Source organism: Barbus barbus (assembly GCF_936440315.1).
Source record: "Barbus barbus genome assembly, chromosome: 15".
Taxonomy (NCBI): domain Eukaryota; kingdom Metazoa; phylum Chordata; class Actinopteri; order Cypriniformes; family Cyprinidae; genus Barbus; species Barbus barbus.
In genome coordinates, this window is record NC_136743.1 from 7659409 (window position 1) to 7679211 (window position 19803).

Below are 19803 nucleotides of genomic sequence, written 5' to 3' on the forward strand. Positions count from 1 at the left end.
CCTCCAATCTCTGACAAGGAGAAGATGCTGTCTGCTCTGACTTTCCAAAAGCCTAACTCCACAGTCAGGTCATTTTTGATGTTACTTCACTTTTATTGATCAGTTTGTCTTTTTCATCCTCGCTTTGCTCAATCTCTCTCTCTCTCTTTCTGTAGCCGTAGGATCCTGCCGTCCCGAGGGAAGTGTATGTCAGATGGTGGTGGCACAGGCTCTCTAAACTGAACTATGGCTTCTCTCTTGTCGTTCTGAGGCTAACGGTATCTCTCCTAGCTGCTTGATGTCATAAGCACTTAAATTTATGGTTTATGAATCATAAAGATTTATAGCCATAATCTTAGGCTGTGTTCATAGAAAGAGGAATTAAGTAGGCCTGCATCTAACTGATTTATCCCGATTAATGATAAACGAAATCCTGAGAACTGCTTCACTGTGGGGTTCTCGGATTCAGTTTCAGTTTAGAGTGTTTTATTGCAGTGTTTCCCAACCTTTTTGGTCTTTTGTACCTCCACATCCCCATCGGTAAGGCTCAAATGCTCCAACTCCATACCAGAAATGTGTTCCTGTATAAATCATATTATTCTGAAAATTGTTTGGCATTATCATTGATATTTTACTTCACTTCACTTAAAAAAACTGCTGAATATATATATATATATATATATATATATATATATATATATACTGTATATATAGCAATAGTGTGAATGGGATAAAAAGAGACAAGTTGAAGAGGCAGATTTACCACTCATTTTACCTCATACAATATGTTGGCATGTAGTGAAGGCGTGCTGTCCTTGAATTGTATTTCTATATATTTTTCCCTCTCATTCTTTATGTGCACAAATACAAGGCGTCTGCAGATTCCAGTCTGTCAGTATGAGACAGATTGAGCAGAAATTAGAGAGGGTTTCTGGAACAGGAGATGCTGGGTGAGAGGAGAAATTTACACAGCAAAGCAATGAGAGAGAGATTCATGTCACTGCAACCATCTGATGCTGAGTGTAGACTTATGCGCTGTTCCTGCACTGAGGGTTTGTATAGAGTTCTTAGTTTTTATCATTTCAAACTGACAACACGTACAAGTTTTTGAAAGTGAAAAAGAGCTAGTCATATAATTGACATTCTCCGTGATTTAAGAACTTTCATTAAAATAACTGTTTCTTATTAGTTTTTTTTTCTTATCAGCTATGTACATTAGGATTATATGTCATACTTTATGTTGATAAATTAATGTTTATTGCATTATTTTAGTGTCAAGTTTTTTTTTACCATTATGGTGCTTAGTATTTGTGTGCATGACACTGTGTGTACCTTCAATATGTTGGTATTAAATTATGAAAATTTTGTTCATTTTCGTGCTGGAGTAACCCTTTAACCTCAGCTTGTGGAAAAGCAACTTTTGGTAAGCTTGGATCTTCATATGGTTTTCTCATTACCACCTGTGTTTTTTGGTGATTGTCAGTATATTACAAAAGTTTAAAACATAGTACTTGAGTTGGTTGGTATATCAGTTAAAAAAAAATGAAGTTAAATCCTTAAAACTATTTTTATGCATACCTTCAAAGCTACAATACTGTTAAAAGTTTTAGTCACTTGTGTAAAAATGCTGTAAAATGAGGATGCTGTCAAATAATAATGTCATAAATAGATTTTCTTTATCAATTAACTAAATTAAATGAACATTTGGTGTGACCATCCTTTATATTTAAAGCAGCTTTTGCAGGTGCACTTGCGGATTGTGTCTCAGGTAGCTTTGCAGGAAGGTTTCTTGAAGCATCTTGGAGACGTTGCCACAGTTGTTCTGGATTTAGTCAGGAAACTAGTCTCAGTTTGTTCTGTTTCTTCATGTCATTCCAGACAGACTGATGATGATGAGATCAGGGGCCTCATTTATAAAATGTTGCGCAGAAACCATCCTAAATTTGATCTTATGATCATCTCTCGACCAAGCGTACGTGTGATTCATATAATAAACGTACGAACAGAAAACACGCGTATACGCGTCTCTTTCAGATGTGAAATCTGAATCGCAAATGATCTTGAACTTGCACGCAAATGAATGGTTTCAGCTCTCTGCCTTGTAAACGACTCCTAATTAATGTCATTAACATATAAAAAATCACCACCACAGCTTACATTTTCAAAAACCTGCTCTACTCCGACAAGAAAAAGTGCGTAGCCTACGTCTGCTCAGACCCTGACATGACGCTAAGCACTTTTCCACGTCAGAGCCAGTTTTTACAAATATGAGCGTTGGCGTGGATTTTAAGATGACACGCACTCTAAGATCAAACCTGTGCGTACGCACGCTTTATAAATGAGGCCCCAGATCTCTGTGTGGAGCACTGGCTGTTGTCAGACTCCTTGTGCAAAATCTCACTGAATTATTACAATTAATGGCAATATGAATGTTTGGAAATGTAAACTGATATTTTCTACTGACACATACAGCAAAATATAGAAATAACTGACTTAAACAAACAAAATACATGATGACATTTCAATTGACATATAGTGGTGGCCAACACTGTATGTCAATTGAAATGTCATCATGTATTTTGTTTGTTTGTGTTTTTCATACAAAAACTATTGAAGAGGACCCTAAGATAAAACTGTACTATTATGCAAAAGAGCCACTCTTACATTTTTCCGGACACTTTCTCATTTTTAATCTGATGCTTTTCAGATCCCCTGGATTTATGGACTGGTACAGAATCTCAGCGGATGCAGTAGATCATCGGGGTATTGTTCACAATAAATAATGAATATTTGGACACCCATTTGACCTTCTGCTTCTTGGATAATATGTAGCAGAGACTAATACATATAATCACTTATATAACACACCTAAATTATGTCATTGTTCATTTGTAGATCCTCCAAGATCTGAACTGGGTGTGTGTCATATAAGAGAGACATCCAAAACATGCAATGCTCCTCCAGGACCATTGAAAACCACTGCTGTGGAAACACAAGTGTGATCTTTGATGTGCACTTTGTGACTCTGTTTAGGTTAAGATTACCAGCAATCCACTCGGGAGGAATTCGGGTGTGCTATCTTCCGCCGTATGATTCATGTGAAAGCATCTTCAGCAGCCTCTTGGTGGTTTTAGGTTGCGATGGCATGCACACTATTGCGTTGTCGAGGCTCAGAGATGCTATGTCAGTAGTGTGTCACGTGCACACAAGCTCTCTGTCTCGCGCCTGTGTCTGAAGCCTCCTCCCTCATCTCAACGAGCAACGGCAGCGCGAGAACAATTCGAATCAGCAATCATGCGGTCGCGCGGAGAATACGGTAAGGCAGCTCCGTGTGCGTTTGTGTGTGTACAGCTGACAGCAGAACCGCCGTTATATTTATGCTTTCAGACATCGTGTGTGTTGCTCATCCCGGTACAGGTTTGCAGGCGCGACTCGCCGAGACGAGGCGATGCAATTGTTGCACGGCGTTGTTGCGGATGAACCAGATGCTCTTTTTCAGCGCTGTTGAGCCCATCGACATTTCTAACCGCACATTTTTCCATTTAACCAGGCGTTTGCGATTAGATATGGGAATCGTAATGAATTAAACGATTCGCGTTTTGATTTCGATTCGTTTGCGGTTCCATTAGTAGCCTATTCTCGCGGAAGACACTAAAGAGTGAAATCTTATTGCATAATGCCTTCAGCAGTCTCAAATGATGAAACCATTATAGATTTTAATAGAACATTATAACAATTCCTGAAAAAATTAATGTACATAACATCGACTTTTTAATGACTTTTTACATACTTTTATGTCGTTGTATAGACTACTATATAAAGTACTAAACAAAAATAAAAATGTTAACATCTTATGCATTAATTAGGCTACTTATTTCTAAAACAAAATATCGATTACATAAATCATTTTGAGTAGCCTATATTAACTACAAGTTGGCATATGCCGACAATAATTACAATATAACACATTAACGGTTATTGTTTAATTTCCAATCCGACGTGGCAAAAGTCATTTAAGTATTTATTTGATTCTTTTTAGAATCGGCTCACAAGAGTCATTCGGGAATCGGATCACAGTGGTCGCGCTTTATCTTTTAGATTCACTTAGAAGAACCGACTCGTGAATCGGAATACTCGTTTGTTTCCCTCTGTATATTCGGTCGTGGTGTTGCGTTGGTGAATGGTAGTGCATTAAATACTGTGTTTGTATGCTGTTCCGTTCACATCGGGATGCACATTCGAGAACCGTTCCGGCAACCGAACGTCATGTATGAGAGCGCGCGTGCTATTGATAGATTTGAATGTTTTTTTCAATCCACAGCCCATCCTCGCGCCTCCCTTCCTGAACGAGGTCCTTAAATGACCCACTGAGGAGCTCGCGCTTTCCCTGTCCGGATCATGGCATGCGCCCCATCCCGGACTTCCACACGCGCGGCGCCGAGGCTCGAGAGCAGTGAACATGGGAATCAGGTCCAGAAATGCCACTAACGGTGCCGAGGACTCACGCGAGCGGAAGAGCGCGCTGGCCGCAGACCTGGAGCAGTGCGCGGGGCAGGAACGGGACGGTGCGCTGCTGCTCGTCGGCTCGGGCAGGGAACCGGACTTTAAACGGGGCTCGCAGAACATCGGTCTGCTCGCTAAGACGCCCCTGGGCTACACACGTCCCGTGAAGAGGAATAATATCAGGAAGCGACGGATTCAGAACCTCATCTACGATGCGCTCGAGAGACCACGAGGATGGGCGCTGCTCTACCATGCGTTTGTGTAAGTGAACCCAGATGCATTTCACACCCAGAAGCGCCCACACACATAGGGAACAATAATTACAAATTACAACAATTAAATTCAATCCAATTTATTTGCACGGCCCCTTTCATTGTTCCAGCGGCAGCTTTACAGAGAATGCAGTCCCATAAAGCTCCCTAAGATTAATAATAACTGATAAGTGAACCCAAAAAAGAGAGGAAATGAAATGCAAAGATATGGAAATCCTATTTGTGTTTACTGAATCCTGGCTGGAATTGTTGTATACAAACAAGTAACCAAATACTCAAGATTAAAGGAGCAAATGTCGAAGTCTAAGAGTCATTCATTGGAAAAATCCATTCTGATTGAACACTAATATGAATATTGAGGTTCTCTTTAATGTTTATGATAGTTGCAGCCTATCATAAATAGGCTTATAAATGTACTACACATTTTACGCAATATCATAAATGTGGATAGTTATGTCCACATTTATGTATATTTACAGTCGTGTAGAGAATGATAGCTTGCCTTTTTCATGAGAAGGAAAACAGTTGTTCTGAGTTTTGTGCTTTTGCATTGAGCACTTTGAAGTGTATAATGTGTTCTAATTTGTGCCTGAGCTCTCCATGGTGCTGAAACAGAGCAGGGCCTCCAGCTGCTGTGCCAGAGCCGAGTGACCAGAAATCAAAGCACTTATAGCTGTCTAGCAGCCGTTTGTGGTCGTATAACAGTGCCATACGCTCACTGTAGAGCCTGAGATACTGTCTGTGATCGTTGTGGCGCTGAGATAAGAACGCTGTGTGCTACACTGAAGCAAAGAGGTCCAGCCTTGACAAAGTGCCCCTGGTCTGTGAAGCTGTCCGTGGTCCTGATATCAGTACTGGTGGAGAGATTATACAGCACATACAACACATAAGTGACTATTATCTTAGAAAGGCAAGAATACATGTTAATGCTGTTTAAGTATAAATTGTTCTTTGTCAGGCATTAGAGTGCAGATGAAGCCCCAAGCTGGACACTTAACCTCTGTAGCCTACACACACACAAACACACATTATTCATGGCCCATTTTCTGTCCATTGCGCTTAATGCCTCATGCAGGATGTGGATCATACAGTATCTGCAACTCAGCACAGCTTTTCCCCAGTGTGTGTGGTTTCTCAGACTGTATCTGACTGGGGCTTTTAACCAGGCCTTTTGTATCATGTGAGGTTAGTCCACACCATATTAATGTGAATAATTGATTAAAAAAACTCTTTATGTGCTGAAAAGTGTTGTGGCATGTGTGTGTGGTTTGTGTGTCTGGATGTGTGTATTTGGGAGCAATTTGCAGTTAATAATTCAGCTTGCCTCCACCCTACTATAGCAGTGGATCTAGAGGAAGGCTTCAATTAAGTTGTTAAACATAGGACTTCCCTATTTATTGTTGTTTAATTGATGCTTTTGAAACAAACAAGTTTAATTGATGCTTTTGTTAATTCCAGCATTACTAGTATAGTCTCTGTGGAGCAAAATAAAAACATCTGCAGCAATAATAAAAGAAAACAAAAATAGTGCAAAATTAATAAAAAAATTGCATATGGTGTGCAATAAACATAAATTATGCAATAAAATAAGTTTTGGAATAAGTATTCAAATCTTATTTCTCTGCGTAAAATGTGTAGTACAAATATTATATATATATATATATATATATATATACACAGTATGTATGTCATGTGTGTGTATATTTGACTCATTTCATTGTGTAGTATAGATTTATAGTATATAGTATACAGTATGTATTGTCACGTTTTTTAATTAAACTAAAACCTAAAACTTCATAATAAATATATACACAAAAGATACACAATATATAAAAATACATGAAAAACATGACAAAAATATTTTCTTTTATGTACTATATACTATAAATATATAAATCATAATGAAATAATCAAAGATATATACACACACACACACTATGTAATTAAAATCTGGAAGTTAGAATATTTAAAACTATACACAACTACAAGTTATAAGAGAGTGGACACACTATAATCATATACTACATAATGAAATAACTTTCACACACACATATATATATATATATATATATATATATATATATATATATATATATATATATTGGGGGTGGCACGTATTCGAACCGTCACGGTACGGACATCTCGGTTTGCATGAGGCCTTACGACGAATACAGGCAATTCACCCCCAATCCAGTATGGAGGACAAGAAATGACTTAAGTATAAATGAATAAATGCAGAAATAAATAAATGTAGAAATACATAATTAAATACATGAATAAATGAAGAAATAAATATAGAAATACATAAATAAATAAATGAAGAAATATATAAATAATTAAATGCTGATATGCATAAATTATTTTGTCAAAAGTGTAATTTTTAATTGTACTATTTTTGTACTTTTGTGTTAAACTACATTTATTCATGTATTTCTACATTTATTTATTTCTGTGTCTGTATGTTAATAAGGTAGGCGGTCCTAACCTCTCTCAATGCAGGATTGGTCAATTAGGCAAACCAGTCAGAAGACCGTTTCTGTTAGGAATTAACACCAGATAACAATTAGCCTAGTTAGCCTAACTTTATTAACTGCGGTCAAGCCAGCCGCGTCTTGAAAATACACGAGCTTCTTTCTCAATACCAACTACGCAAAGTTCGGACTTGCGTCCTTGATAGTTCCGACTTCGCAAGTTCGACTCAGTAAAAGTCCGGTGTTGTTTCTCCCTCACAGCGCATGCGCAACTTCAGTACGAAAATCAAAGCATCAAAATCTGAAATACAGGTGCATCTCAATAAATTAGAATGTCGTGAAAAAGTTAATTTTTTCTTGTAAGTTATTTCAAAAAGTGAAACTTTCATATATTTTAGATTCATTACATGTAAAGTAAAACATTTCAAAAGTTTTTTTGTTTTAATTTTGATGATTAGACCTTACAGCTCATGAAAGTCAAAAATCTGTATCTTAAAATATTAGAATATTTATATTTGAGTTTCAATAAATGACCATCCCTACAGTATAAATTCAGAGTATCTCTTGTTCTTTGAAACCACAATAATGGTTGACTGCTGACTTGGCAATGATCCAGAAGACGAACATTTACGCCCTCCACAAAGAGGGTAAGTCACAGAGGGTCATTACTGAAAGGTGTGGCTGTTTACAGAGTGCTGTATCAAAGCATATTAAATGCAGAGTTGACTGGAAGGAAGAATTTGGGTAGGAAAAGGTGCACAAACAACAGGGATGACCGCAAGCTTGAGAATACTGTCAAGCAAAGCTGATTCAAATGCTTGGGAGAGCTTCACAAGGAGTGGACTGAAGCTGGAGTCAGTGCATCAAGAGTCACCACGCTCAGACGTCTTCAGGAAAAGGGCTACCAAGCCACTTCTGAACCAGAGACAACGTCAGAAGCATCTTACCTGGGCTGTGGAGAAAAGAACTGGACTGTTGCTCAGTGGTCCAAAGTCCTCTTTTCAGATGAAAATAAATGTTGCATTTAATTTGGAAATCAAGGTCCCAGAGTCTGGAGGAAGAGTGGAGAGGCACAGAATCCATGTTGCTTGAAGTCCAGTGTGAAGTTTCCACAGTCAGTGATGATTTGGGCTGCCATGTCATCTGCTGGTGTTGGTCCACTGTGTTTTCTGAAGTCCACAGTCAACGCAGCCATCTACCAGGAAATTTTAGAGCACTTCATGCTTCCTTCTGCTGACAAGCTTTAAGAAGATGCTGATTTCATTTTCCAGCAGGACTTGGCACCTGCCCACACTGCCAAAGGTACCAAAGGCTGGTTCAATGACCATGGTGTTACTGTGCTTGATTGGCCAGCAAACCCGCCTGACCTGAACCCCTTAGAGAATCTATGGGGTATTGTCAAGAGGAAGATGAGACACCAGACCCAACAATGCAGATGACCTGAAGGCCGCTATCAAAGCAACCTGGGCTTCCATACCACCTGAGCAGTGCCATAAACTGATCAACTCCATGCCACGCCGAAATGAGGCAGTAATTAAAGCAAAAGGAGCCCCTACCAAGTATTGAGTACATATACAGTAAATGAACATACTTTCCAGAAGGCCAACAATTCACTAAAAATGATTTTTTTATTGGTCTTATGAAGTATTCTAATTTGTTGAGATAGTGAATTGGTGGGTTTTTGTTAAATGTGAGCCTAAATCACAATTAAAAGAACCAAAGACTTAAACTACTTCAGTCTTCAGTTTCTCAATTTGAGTTGAATTACTGAAATACATGAACTTTTCCACGACATTCTAATTTATTGAGATGCACCTGTAGCTGAAAGTTTCCTTTAAGGGGTAGGTTTAGGTGTAGGGTTGGTGTTATGATGCCGTTGTGACAGCGTCTTCACATCCATTTTGACCGCTCCCAGCACCCATACAAGTGCGCGATTAGACGCGCGTAATTTGCAGACCGGCGAACACAGCTGGATCAAGGTCTAGATATCAGCACTGAGCTGAAAACTAATTCATCGACTACACGTTCCAAACGAAACAGAAGGTAGTCGCGTGGTGCATGATCTACATCACTTAGTAGCACAGCCGTAACGATAACGATCCTGTTTAACCAATCCAGCATTGAGAGAGGTTAGGACCGCCTACTTTATTAACATACGGACACAGAAATACATAAATTAATAAATGTAGAAATGCAGAAATAAAAATGCAGAAATAAATGTAGTGTAACACAAATGGTACAAAAATAGTACAATTAAAAATGACACTTTTGACAAAATAATTTATTAATTAATTTATGCACATGTGCATTTATTTATGTCAGCATTTAATTATTTATTTATTTATGTATTTCAACATTTATTTATTTCAGCATTTATTTATTTATTTATTTATGTATTTCTATATTCATTTCTTCATTTCTTCATGTATTTAATTATGTATTTCTACATTTATTTATTTATTTACTTATTTATACTTAAGTCATTTCTCGTCCTCCATAATCCAGAAGGGGGCTCCCGCAGTAATGCAACGCTGTTTGATAGCCGCCAGCAGAAGAACAGCGAATGCCATGTAGCGCCATACCTATCCCTTCTAGCCTTAACCATGAGTTGCGCGCTTGAAAACAAAGCCCACTAGACAGTGACCATGTGCTGATTCTGAACGAGTCTCTCAGAGACTGACAAAGGAGTATACTTTAAAACAGTGGTTCTCAAACTTTTTGCAGTGGCGTACCCCCTGGGGCATTGCATTTAACATGTTTCTGACTACCCCCACTTAGACCACAGACACAATATTTACCACCTTAACTTGATTAACAGGTGCATTTTTTACCCTTAGGCAATGTTTTTTCTTATTAATTGTATGTCATGTTTTATGTCATATTCTTACCATTCCATTAAGTGTATTATTAATACAATAAATAAAGCAATAAATGATGGCAAAACGATGTGATACTTGTAGATTTAAAACTAAAATCGCCAGTAGGTGGCGGTAAGTCACCGTCTTAATTAGCGAGGCGTCACGTCATTCATTCATTCATTCAGTAAGGAAGCAAATAGCTGTAGTTATGAATGGGTTATTAATCACTGACTCTCCGAGTCATTCAAAACCGCAGATTTAATTGGAACTGTTATTATTTCATTGTAAAATATAACAAACAATACTTTGACAATATTGTTTTTAAAATGTAGGCTACATTTAAAATGTAAAATGTTCACTTAATATTACCTTTTTTTGTTTAACTTTTAAAAACAATGTCACGTTTGCAATCATTTGGATATTCAGGGAAAACACTCGCACAGGTGTTTCTGTATCAACGAGGGTTTCTTAAATCGATCTCTGTACAGTCCATCAATGGTTATTCAATATTACAACTGTATTTTATTTTGATAAAGTACCAACTGCGCTGTCAAGTTAGCAATGCTGGAACTGATGTATGTTTTTTTGTGTGTGTGTGTGATCACTTCAGCTGTTTTCTTATACCAGCAGAATCAACTTTAAACACTTATTGTTTTTATTAATAATCACTGTATAAAGGTCTGCTTTTATTTGTGTACACTCACAATGAAAACAAAACAGATTTCATATATATAACATGTAATAATATTTAGTATTTTCACATCTAGGTGGAAAAAAATTGTAATTTGCACTACTGTCTGTTCAAAATAAATGAAAAGAAACCGAGCATAGTAGATTTCTTTTTTTTCTGTTGTACCGAAATCGTATCGATCCGTGACCCCTGAACCAAGGTACATACCAAACCATGACATCTGTGTACCGTGCCACCCCTAATATATATATATATATATATATATATATATATAAAACGATGATTTACCTTTGATATAGTAATATATATTTTCAATAATTAATCATTTGATTTTCAGGCTGCACCTCTAGAGGCATAATTAGCTGTATTGTTGGATGGGTGAGCCAACTATTTGTAACTTCCTCTAGATAATTGCCCCAGTTGTTCCCATAGCGATGGGCTGCTTGTGGACTATCGGCTGAAATGAGAAAAATATATCGAACCAGCACACTTTTTATGTCTCTGTCTGGCATCTTTAAACTGAAATTGCCAAAGCCAAGTTGTCTCTGACAGGTCAAAGTCAAAATGTGTTGGGGAGTTGTGAAGTGAATAAAAGAGAAAAGAATAGGGTTTGTAAATGCCTCATCAATAGGTTGATATAGTAATGGTGGGATGGGATCAGCAGAGGAGCTTAGCTCAGTAAAAAAGAGGGTTTGGATTTCTTATGTCTTATGTTCTTTAAAATTTGACAGGATATGTCTGATTTTCAGCATTGAGTTCTCACTTTGCCTTTGGCTATTGATTAGTGACCACCAACGTACAACAGGGAATTTTAAAGCTTATCTCAGAAATTCCTTGATCTATATCTCAAGATAGAACATCCAGCTTTTCTTGAACACACAGAAGATTGGAGATTTATCTTGTATAAGATGTCAGCTTGACGCATAAGGCTGATTTACTCAGAAGATTAAGACGGTGACGTTAGTGTTGTGAAGAGTCGCTGGGTTAATTAAACTTCCCATGTGCTTCCTTAAATGAGTTTTGGAAAGGTGTTAGGTCATATATGAATAATGGTTGAAGCAGATTACATAAGTCAGGGCAATGATGATTAAATGAAACCACGCTCTTATGTTACCTTGGATATATGAAGTCAAAACCTTCAGCCGGACTGAGTTGTAGGGTCTGATTATAGCTTGTGGGTAACAGGGGCCAAGGCCACTGACTGCACTCTTGGCTAGAAACTCTAAGTGGAATTTGATACTGTTAGCTAAATCACACTAACACAGGGAGCTCAGCAAATACATAACGTGAGAATTTATGGAGGTTGAATATGACAAGCTGCAGCATTTCCAAATGGGAAGGTGTTAGCAGCTTAATGGTTAAAGATCTGAGCTAGTAATCTGAAGGTTGACGTAATGATTCATAAAGTGGACAGCTACTGGGATCCTCCATCACTATTTCGCCCTTGAGTAAAGCACTTCACCCAGGGTTGCTCTGGGCGGGCGGTTCCTGTCATAAATATATTGTAAAGTTGCTTTGGGTAAGAAAGTGTCAGCTGAATGACTAATAAAATAACATGCTGGATGGATTCAAGAGGGCCAATCACGAGTGAGTTGCAGTAAACCAGTCTAGTAGTGGGTGGCTGCCGCAATGCAACGATAACTGAAGGTCAGTTGGACATCTAGGATAGTGTCCAGGGTTTGTCCTGACCTGGTGGTGATGACTGTGTGACCTTCAACCCATAAAGAGAAAGAGGGCATGTGGGGGAGGTTGTGACTGGTTCAGAGGGGAGCTCAGTGTCTTTCCAGTTTCACTGCTGATTAATGTTGATTCACAGCTTTCTACAGCAAACAGACCCGTCCACTCCTATTCCACACAGAGGTGATCCCACCTAATCCATTCTCTCCATTGATCCAGCCATTATCCATAATTAGAACAAATGTATGTTTAAAGGAACAGTCTCCAAATTAATTTGAAAACAAAAATTCTTTCTTTAGCGCAATTTTACTCAGATACATTAATATGTCTATAATTATATAAAAAAGTATCTGATATTTATGTATTTTTACCTCTTTCCACACCAGTGTTTTTTTTTTTTTAAGTTCCCAGCCACCACCAGAATTTTTTTTATCATTTTCACAAAATTTTCATGGCCCCCAGAATACTTTGTTGTATGAATATCTGAACATTCAATACGTCAAAAGAAAGAACCGAGCCTCTGCTTTTAAACAAATGAATGAACAAAAACATTTTGTTCTTTGTGCTTTCTTTTTATCATCACTTGGATGTGGGCAAAGCAACATTTTGAACAAAAAGCTGAAAAAATTGTAAAAGACTACGTCTGGATCGGATTCAGAACAATGATCAAAACACAGATGGAGTAACGTTAGATCGAGTCCATCGACATTTCATTTGGTAACGTAACATTATTCAATATTCAATATTCTTTCAGAAGATGTGTAATAGCGTCCTCTACCATATAACAGTGAAAACATGGAAAGTCAGAATATTCCATCCGTGGCGGGAAAGCTTTAGCCTTGTTCAGACTGTCAGCCCAAATCCGATTTTGTGCATATCCGGATGGAATCTGATTTGAATAACTGACTGTCCACACAGCATATCGCAACTGTTCATATCCAATTTGTGTCGTTTTACTGAATGTGCATTGGTTTCTATGGTAATGTCATTGCGTTGTTATGCCTACGTTAAAATCAACAGTAACAGCAATACAGTTTGCTATACAGATGTTGTCTTACCGTTGCGGTTGCACTGTAGGCTAGTATTATATTTTGTCTTGTGAGTCAGCGGCAGAAACGCAGCAAGCTTGAATGTGCGGCTTTATTCAGTGCTGCCGTCTCCACTACTTTGCTTTGTTTTTTTTTTGTCTCCGCTACATTCAAAACACAAAGAGGTACGTATACTAACAGTATATAGTTTTTTTCAGCTTAAATTGCACTTCCCAACAACAACAAGCTTGTTTCTCTAAAGGTGTTCTGCATGTTTTCTGCAAATACGTCTGACGTGTTCACGTTTTACATGGCGTGAGGACGTGAAAAAGCTAGACTAAATCCGATCTGACCGGTCAGACCAAAACGGATTTCCAGTTATGCGATTTGAATAGGATTCCAAACCACATACGAATGTAGCTCGAAACAGATTTGCATAAATCCGATTTCATGTAGTTTGTTGCTGTTCAGACTATTTAAATATAATCGGATTTGCACAAAAATTTATTAAAAAAACCCATAAAATATTAGATCATGTAAGCACAGAATCAACTTTGCGCTGCTGCAAGTGATCGCATCAAAGATCAGACAAATATACACGTGCATCTTGAAAATCGAATGTTTTGGAAAGCGCTATGCCACGTTTTTGTGCCATCTAGTGGTTTAGAGGAAAATAATACCAAAGGCGACTTTTACCCCAGGGCGCCTTTAGACCCGTTGTACCCTACTTCTAAAACTTCTCAATCTGCTCATAATTTACTACTACAGTTAAAGTGAAGTATGCTTTTTTTTGACTGTACTAAAGCATAAAAATACTATAATATGTTTGCAGATATTTAGGGAACATGTTAGTTCACATAGGCCTACTTGTTTCTCTGTAAAACAACACTACAGTCAGTTATTCTACTTTGAAATGTGAGTTCCGTATCGGAATGTCCATTTTTGTTTTGGTCTGTGTGTTTTCGCCTACTGCCAATTTACCCAATATGAGTTTGACACCCTGGGTTGCCAGTTGGTGGAAAATACAGCGTTTTGCAGCCATGGAAGCCAGCAAACGAATTGGGCCAGAGATCACAGATTCTACCCAACCTAAAATCCTCGGCATCCAAATAAAAAGCTCCGTTACCAGAGCCATATTAAAATGCGGATGAATAAAACTCATCAACTTACAGTTTAAGGCTTCTCACTTTCCATTGTTAATTGCACTTTGTGGTGTGTCCTCAATCTGGCAACCTAAGCAGGCGGGAGAAAAAGCTCTCTCCAATATTTTGAATTTGGCCTGCAGTACCCATTTCAACTGCTGTCAGTATTACATACTGCACCTTTTAAAAGTAGTTATCTGCCATATCTTTTAAAATGCATAAATATCAAGCTATATTCTTTTATTTATCATAGATAGATCATAAATAGGCATTGGTAGGGTTTTTGATTGGTTACTAGAGCTTTCTAGGGTATTTTAGCTGGTTGCTAGGATGTTTTAGGTAGTTTCTAGGCGTTGCTAAGGTCTTTTGGTTAATTACTGGACATTTCTGTGCTATTCTAGCTGGTTCTATCTTCAGATCAGCTAAGCATAATGAGCTCAATTTATAGAAAAATTTGTTTTCTTACATTTGCAACAGGTAATTTAGGGACTTCAGTTTCCTTTTGCCTAAGCAGCAGTTTTACAGTGGGATAAAACTGGAAACACTAATGGCAGTATCACCTCACACATTTTCAGAAGGTGCAAAGTCTCTTCCTCCCTAAACTGCATTACCCAGCATTCTGAGGCCACATGGTGATTCCTCACCTCTAGTTGGCCTCCTCTGCAAGTGTGTGTGTGCATGTGTGTGAGTGTGACCTTCACAGTCAGATAAAATGTTAAAGGATTTGTTTCTCAAAGTGAGAGAAAATCGAGTTATGTCATATATGTACAGGCCAGTGTACTCTGTCTCTTTCTTTAACACACACACTCACAATGTGGAGGTGTAAATATGTTTGTGTGAGCGCACGTGTTGTGTGTGTGCGCTCTCTGCGGTTCTGTAATTCACAGATAATTTTATCACAGCAGGTTGTTGTGTTACTGAGTGAGAATGGAAATGGCGTGCTGTCAGAGTGGGAAACCCCTCTGTATGTATGTGTGTGTGTGTGTGTGTGTGTGTGTGTTCAGATATGTGCCAACAAAATAATGTGTTCTTCTTTTTGCTTAGCAAACTTGTTTGTCAAACTGAATTAAAGATGCTGGAGAAGGTGGTTAGCTCATGGGACATGGTGCTTATCTGGGCAGCTTGAGTTTGAATCTAACATTTCTTATTCGCATTCCCTACCTTTCTTCCTATGGTTTAACGTCCTTCTATCTTCTGAACCTATAAATAAAAGAGAAAATAATCCACAAAAAGGTGTGCATAACAATAATTCTTTGCAACAACCAAATAGACTCCAGTTGTAAGATTGAATTGTGGCTTTTACAAGTAATTTGGTTTGTAAGCAAACATAGCTTTCTCCTGGAGACAGATTCTCACTATAATATGTGAGTAGTGTAGAGTAAATGTTGCCTGAAGTGAGGTGCATTTTTTTGTGTTTTGCTCCACTCACATATTCCAGTCCTCATGTCATGTTATGTCTATAGTCTGTTTTCATTAGTGAGAAATTTCCCATAAAAGAGGCCAAGAATTAAATGGCAATTTGCTGATAAAGTCTTTAGCCTAATATGATAAGTGTATCATTTATTGCAAAATGGTTAAATGGATATTGTTTGTAGTGCAGTACTCACAGCTGGATTTAAATTGAAATACAAGTAAAATTAAATGAAATTCAAATAAATTAATTAGTTTATTTTAATAATATATTCATTTTCTAATATGAATCACACATTAAAGTGATAGTTCACCCCCGCCCCCTCCAAAAAAAAAAAAAATCTGTTATCATTTATCTGATCACCCTCAAATCATTGTAAAACTTCATGACTTACTTTCTTTTGTGGAACATAAAATATATGGGAAAGGCAGTGGTGTCAAAACAACATTGAATTTTATTATCAGCCATATCACCCTGCAGCCCAAGACCGTTTGCCCACTGAAGCTAAGCAGGGTTGAGCCTGGTCAGTACCTGGATGGGAGACCTCCTGGGAAAACTAGGTTGCTGTTGGAAGAGGTGTTAATGAGGCCAGCAGGCGGTGCTCACCCTGTGGTCTGTGTGGGTCCTAACACCCCAGTATAGTGATGGGGACACTATACTGTAAAAAGCACCATCTTTCGGATGAGACGTTAAACCGAGGTCCTGACTCTCTGTGGTTATTAAAAATACCAGGATGTCCTTCAAAAAAGAGTAGGGCGTAACCCCGGCATCCTGGCCAAATTTGCCCATTGGCCTCTGACCATCACGGCCTCCTAATCATCCCCATACACTAATTGGCTTCATCACTCTGTCTCCTCTCCACCAATAAGCTGGTGTGTGGTGGGCGTTCTGGCGCAATATGGCTGCCGTCGCATCATCCAGGTGGATGCTGCACACTGGTGGTGGATGAGGAGATACCCCCTTACCATGTAAAGCGCTTTGAGTGCCTAGAAAAGCGCTATATAAAATGCAACAAATTAATTATTATATGGTAAAAAACTTTTTCAATTTATTTATAACATTTTATAACTAAGCTATAATATTATAAATCATTTATAACTATAGATTATATTAATGAATATTTAAAATGTGAGAAAATGTTATGTAATTTTGATATATTAAATTATATTAATAATTTTTTAGTAAATGTTGGAAACTGTAAACAGAACTTGAAGTTCTGAACATGAACTTATTAACAATTAGTTGTTTTATCAAACTAATGAATTTTTTGTGTAGCTGTGCTGAATTTTTTGAATTGCAATTCAGTAAATTTAGCATGCTGTGGGGTGTGGCCAATTCAATTCAAATTCTAGATCAAGGATTTAAAGCAGTGGTTCTCAACCCACGGGCCGCAAGGGGGCCGTCACGAATCCAAATGTGGCCCACCATGCTGAACACAATTAAAAAATAACTTCCAGTTTTACATTAATTTAAAAATGTACTAAACAAATATAAACTATAATGTTTTTGTTATGTAAAATAATTTAGTTTTTCATATATTATTTTCAGACATGAGCAGACCTATGTACTCACGTAATTAATGTTACGCATTTAACGAACACTTACAAGTTCGCACTTTGGCAGAATTCTATTCAAATTGCCATCAGCAGCCATTAGTTTGGTAAAATTAAGCAGAATGGACAAATTTGTTCTTAAGGGAGAAAAACTAAATGTGGAAAATGTCAGCGAAGGAACACATACAAACAAGAATAGCCGCAGCATCAGCATTGAAGAGAGTGCTGGACTTTCGGCATCAATTGGACAATTCTATACATGCTTATTTCACTGCTTATAAAACATACAATATGCTTCGAATAATTGTTCATATCTAGCCTATAAATACACTACTTTAGCGACAAGACAAAGGGATGTAGTTGTTGTGAGAACAGCACTGACAGCAGCAATGGGTGTCCCCTCCACCATGTTTAAAGTTTATGACCCGCCCAACTCGGAAACTCTGGTATCAAAATTATTTCCGAATTTCACAATAGTGAATACGACTTGATAGGCCGTTCACGTCCAGTTTCCGATTAGGAAACTCATATTTACGATAATTCCGATAGCACGTGAAGGCAGCACAAGACCGGGGCGGGGGCAGTTATGGGGTGTGCCCGAAGCGTGAATCCGTATTCAGAAAGGCACGGAAAACAAATAACGATTGCTAACGGTTGCCTGTTACATTACAGTACATAAAATTTCACTTACCACATAAACAGAGTAAGGAGAGATAATTGAGGACAATGGCAAATGATTTGCAGATCCTGAGCACCACTGACAATCTAATCTTGTAAAATGTGTGGTAAGTACTGCAGCTCCATAGTATAACAGTACGTGCCATAGCTAATCTCGAAAGTGAAAGTGAAACTAAAAAGGATTGTGCATTCAAAAGCAGTTTCAATTGCAGGCCCAGGCATAATAGCGGCTCCCTGATGCCCGCAATTTATATACAGTATAATGTACATTTATATACCGGGGGGAATGGGGGGGCATTTTGAAATCTCCGCATCCACACATATTTACACAACCATGGCAACAACAATCGCAGAAACAAGCAAAGATGACACATGCATATTCAAGCAAAAGCCAACATAGAAAAGTTGTGTGAAACAATGCAAAATCAACGTTATTCACCTATCAAGAAGAAATAACGGAACCTCGGGCCGGGCCGCCACTCCTTAGGCTAATGTACATAGCGGAAACCCTGATTAATCCTCTGTTTACAGATGACGCCTTTCGTAGAGACAGTGAGAGGGACGGATCGGGTCACTATGAATCTGGTGGGGTCATGTCCCCCCCGTCCCTAGTGCCATCTGCGCGCCTGGGTTGGAGCTAAAATGTGCAGGAATTGTCCAGGAATTGAGTTTGAGACCAATGCTTTAAATGTTGACATTTTCTAAACCTGTAAAGTTTAATTAATGCGGAAAGCAAACTCCTAAAGACACATCAATACAGTGTTGCGAATTAGCTCTAAGTGAGATCATATGATCAACTAATCATAACAGGTTGTTATAAATCATATTCATCTTCAGGAATTAACTGTAGCATCAATAGTACAATAAAATTATTTGTTCGTCCGCATGACCGTTCTAATCATCTATTGACTCTAAGGAAAATTATTTCTCTGGCCACGAAAAATAATTTCCTTACTGATACATTGCTCACAAAGCATGTAACAAAACCTGTACGTTAAAGTGACCTTGTTCTGTAAGCAGCAGACACAGACAACCAAGTGTGAATACATATGGATGTTTATTAAACTAGACTACAGGGGAACATGCAACATCTAATTAGATACAAACATACACATTAAACATAGATGCCAATGCACGGAAGGCATGGAGAGAGAGAGAGAGAGAGAGAGAGCGCGCATGGGAGAGAGAGGGAGCGCTCGCGCGCAAGAGAGTATAATGACAGTATTTACACATCAGCTAACCACAACCTGTTAAGAACCATCAGAGATTCACATCACCTTAATTAAAAGGGGTCGAAGCCTAGAAACGCATCTAAATAGTTAACAAGCGGTTACTGGCATTGGTTTTGTTGGTGCTGAGTAAAGTGTCCTGTTGCATGTATAATGCGTAGATTCCTTATGAATTCCTTTAGGAGTGAAAGCTTCATCATTCCAGCTACGGGTTGATTGGTCCGAAGTGACTCGACAAAGTTACTGAACTTAAAACTGCTAGAAGCTCGGACTCCCCCCGAAAGGGGAGTCGTGATTTCCAAGGTGAGATG

General features: G+C 38.2%; 1 protein-coding gene across 1 annotated transcript in view; it reads left to right on the forward strand.

Annotated features, from left to right (window-relative positions):
• Positions 1 to 4438: 4438 nt before the first annotated feature.
• Positions 4439 to 19803, forward strand: part of LOC306881149 (potassium voltage-gated channel subfamily KQT member 3-like) — a gene marked incomplete at both ends in the record, with an annotated part of 37422 nt that continues 22057 nt past the window's right edge. Inside the window, one exon of the mRNA XM_079435072.1 lies at positions 4439 to 4743. Coding sequence (XP_079291198.1) covers positions 4439 to 4743 — 305 coding nt within the window. The remainder of the gene's footprint in view (positions 4744 to 19803) is intronic.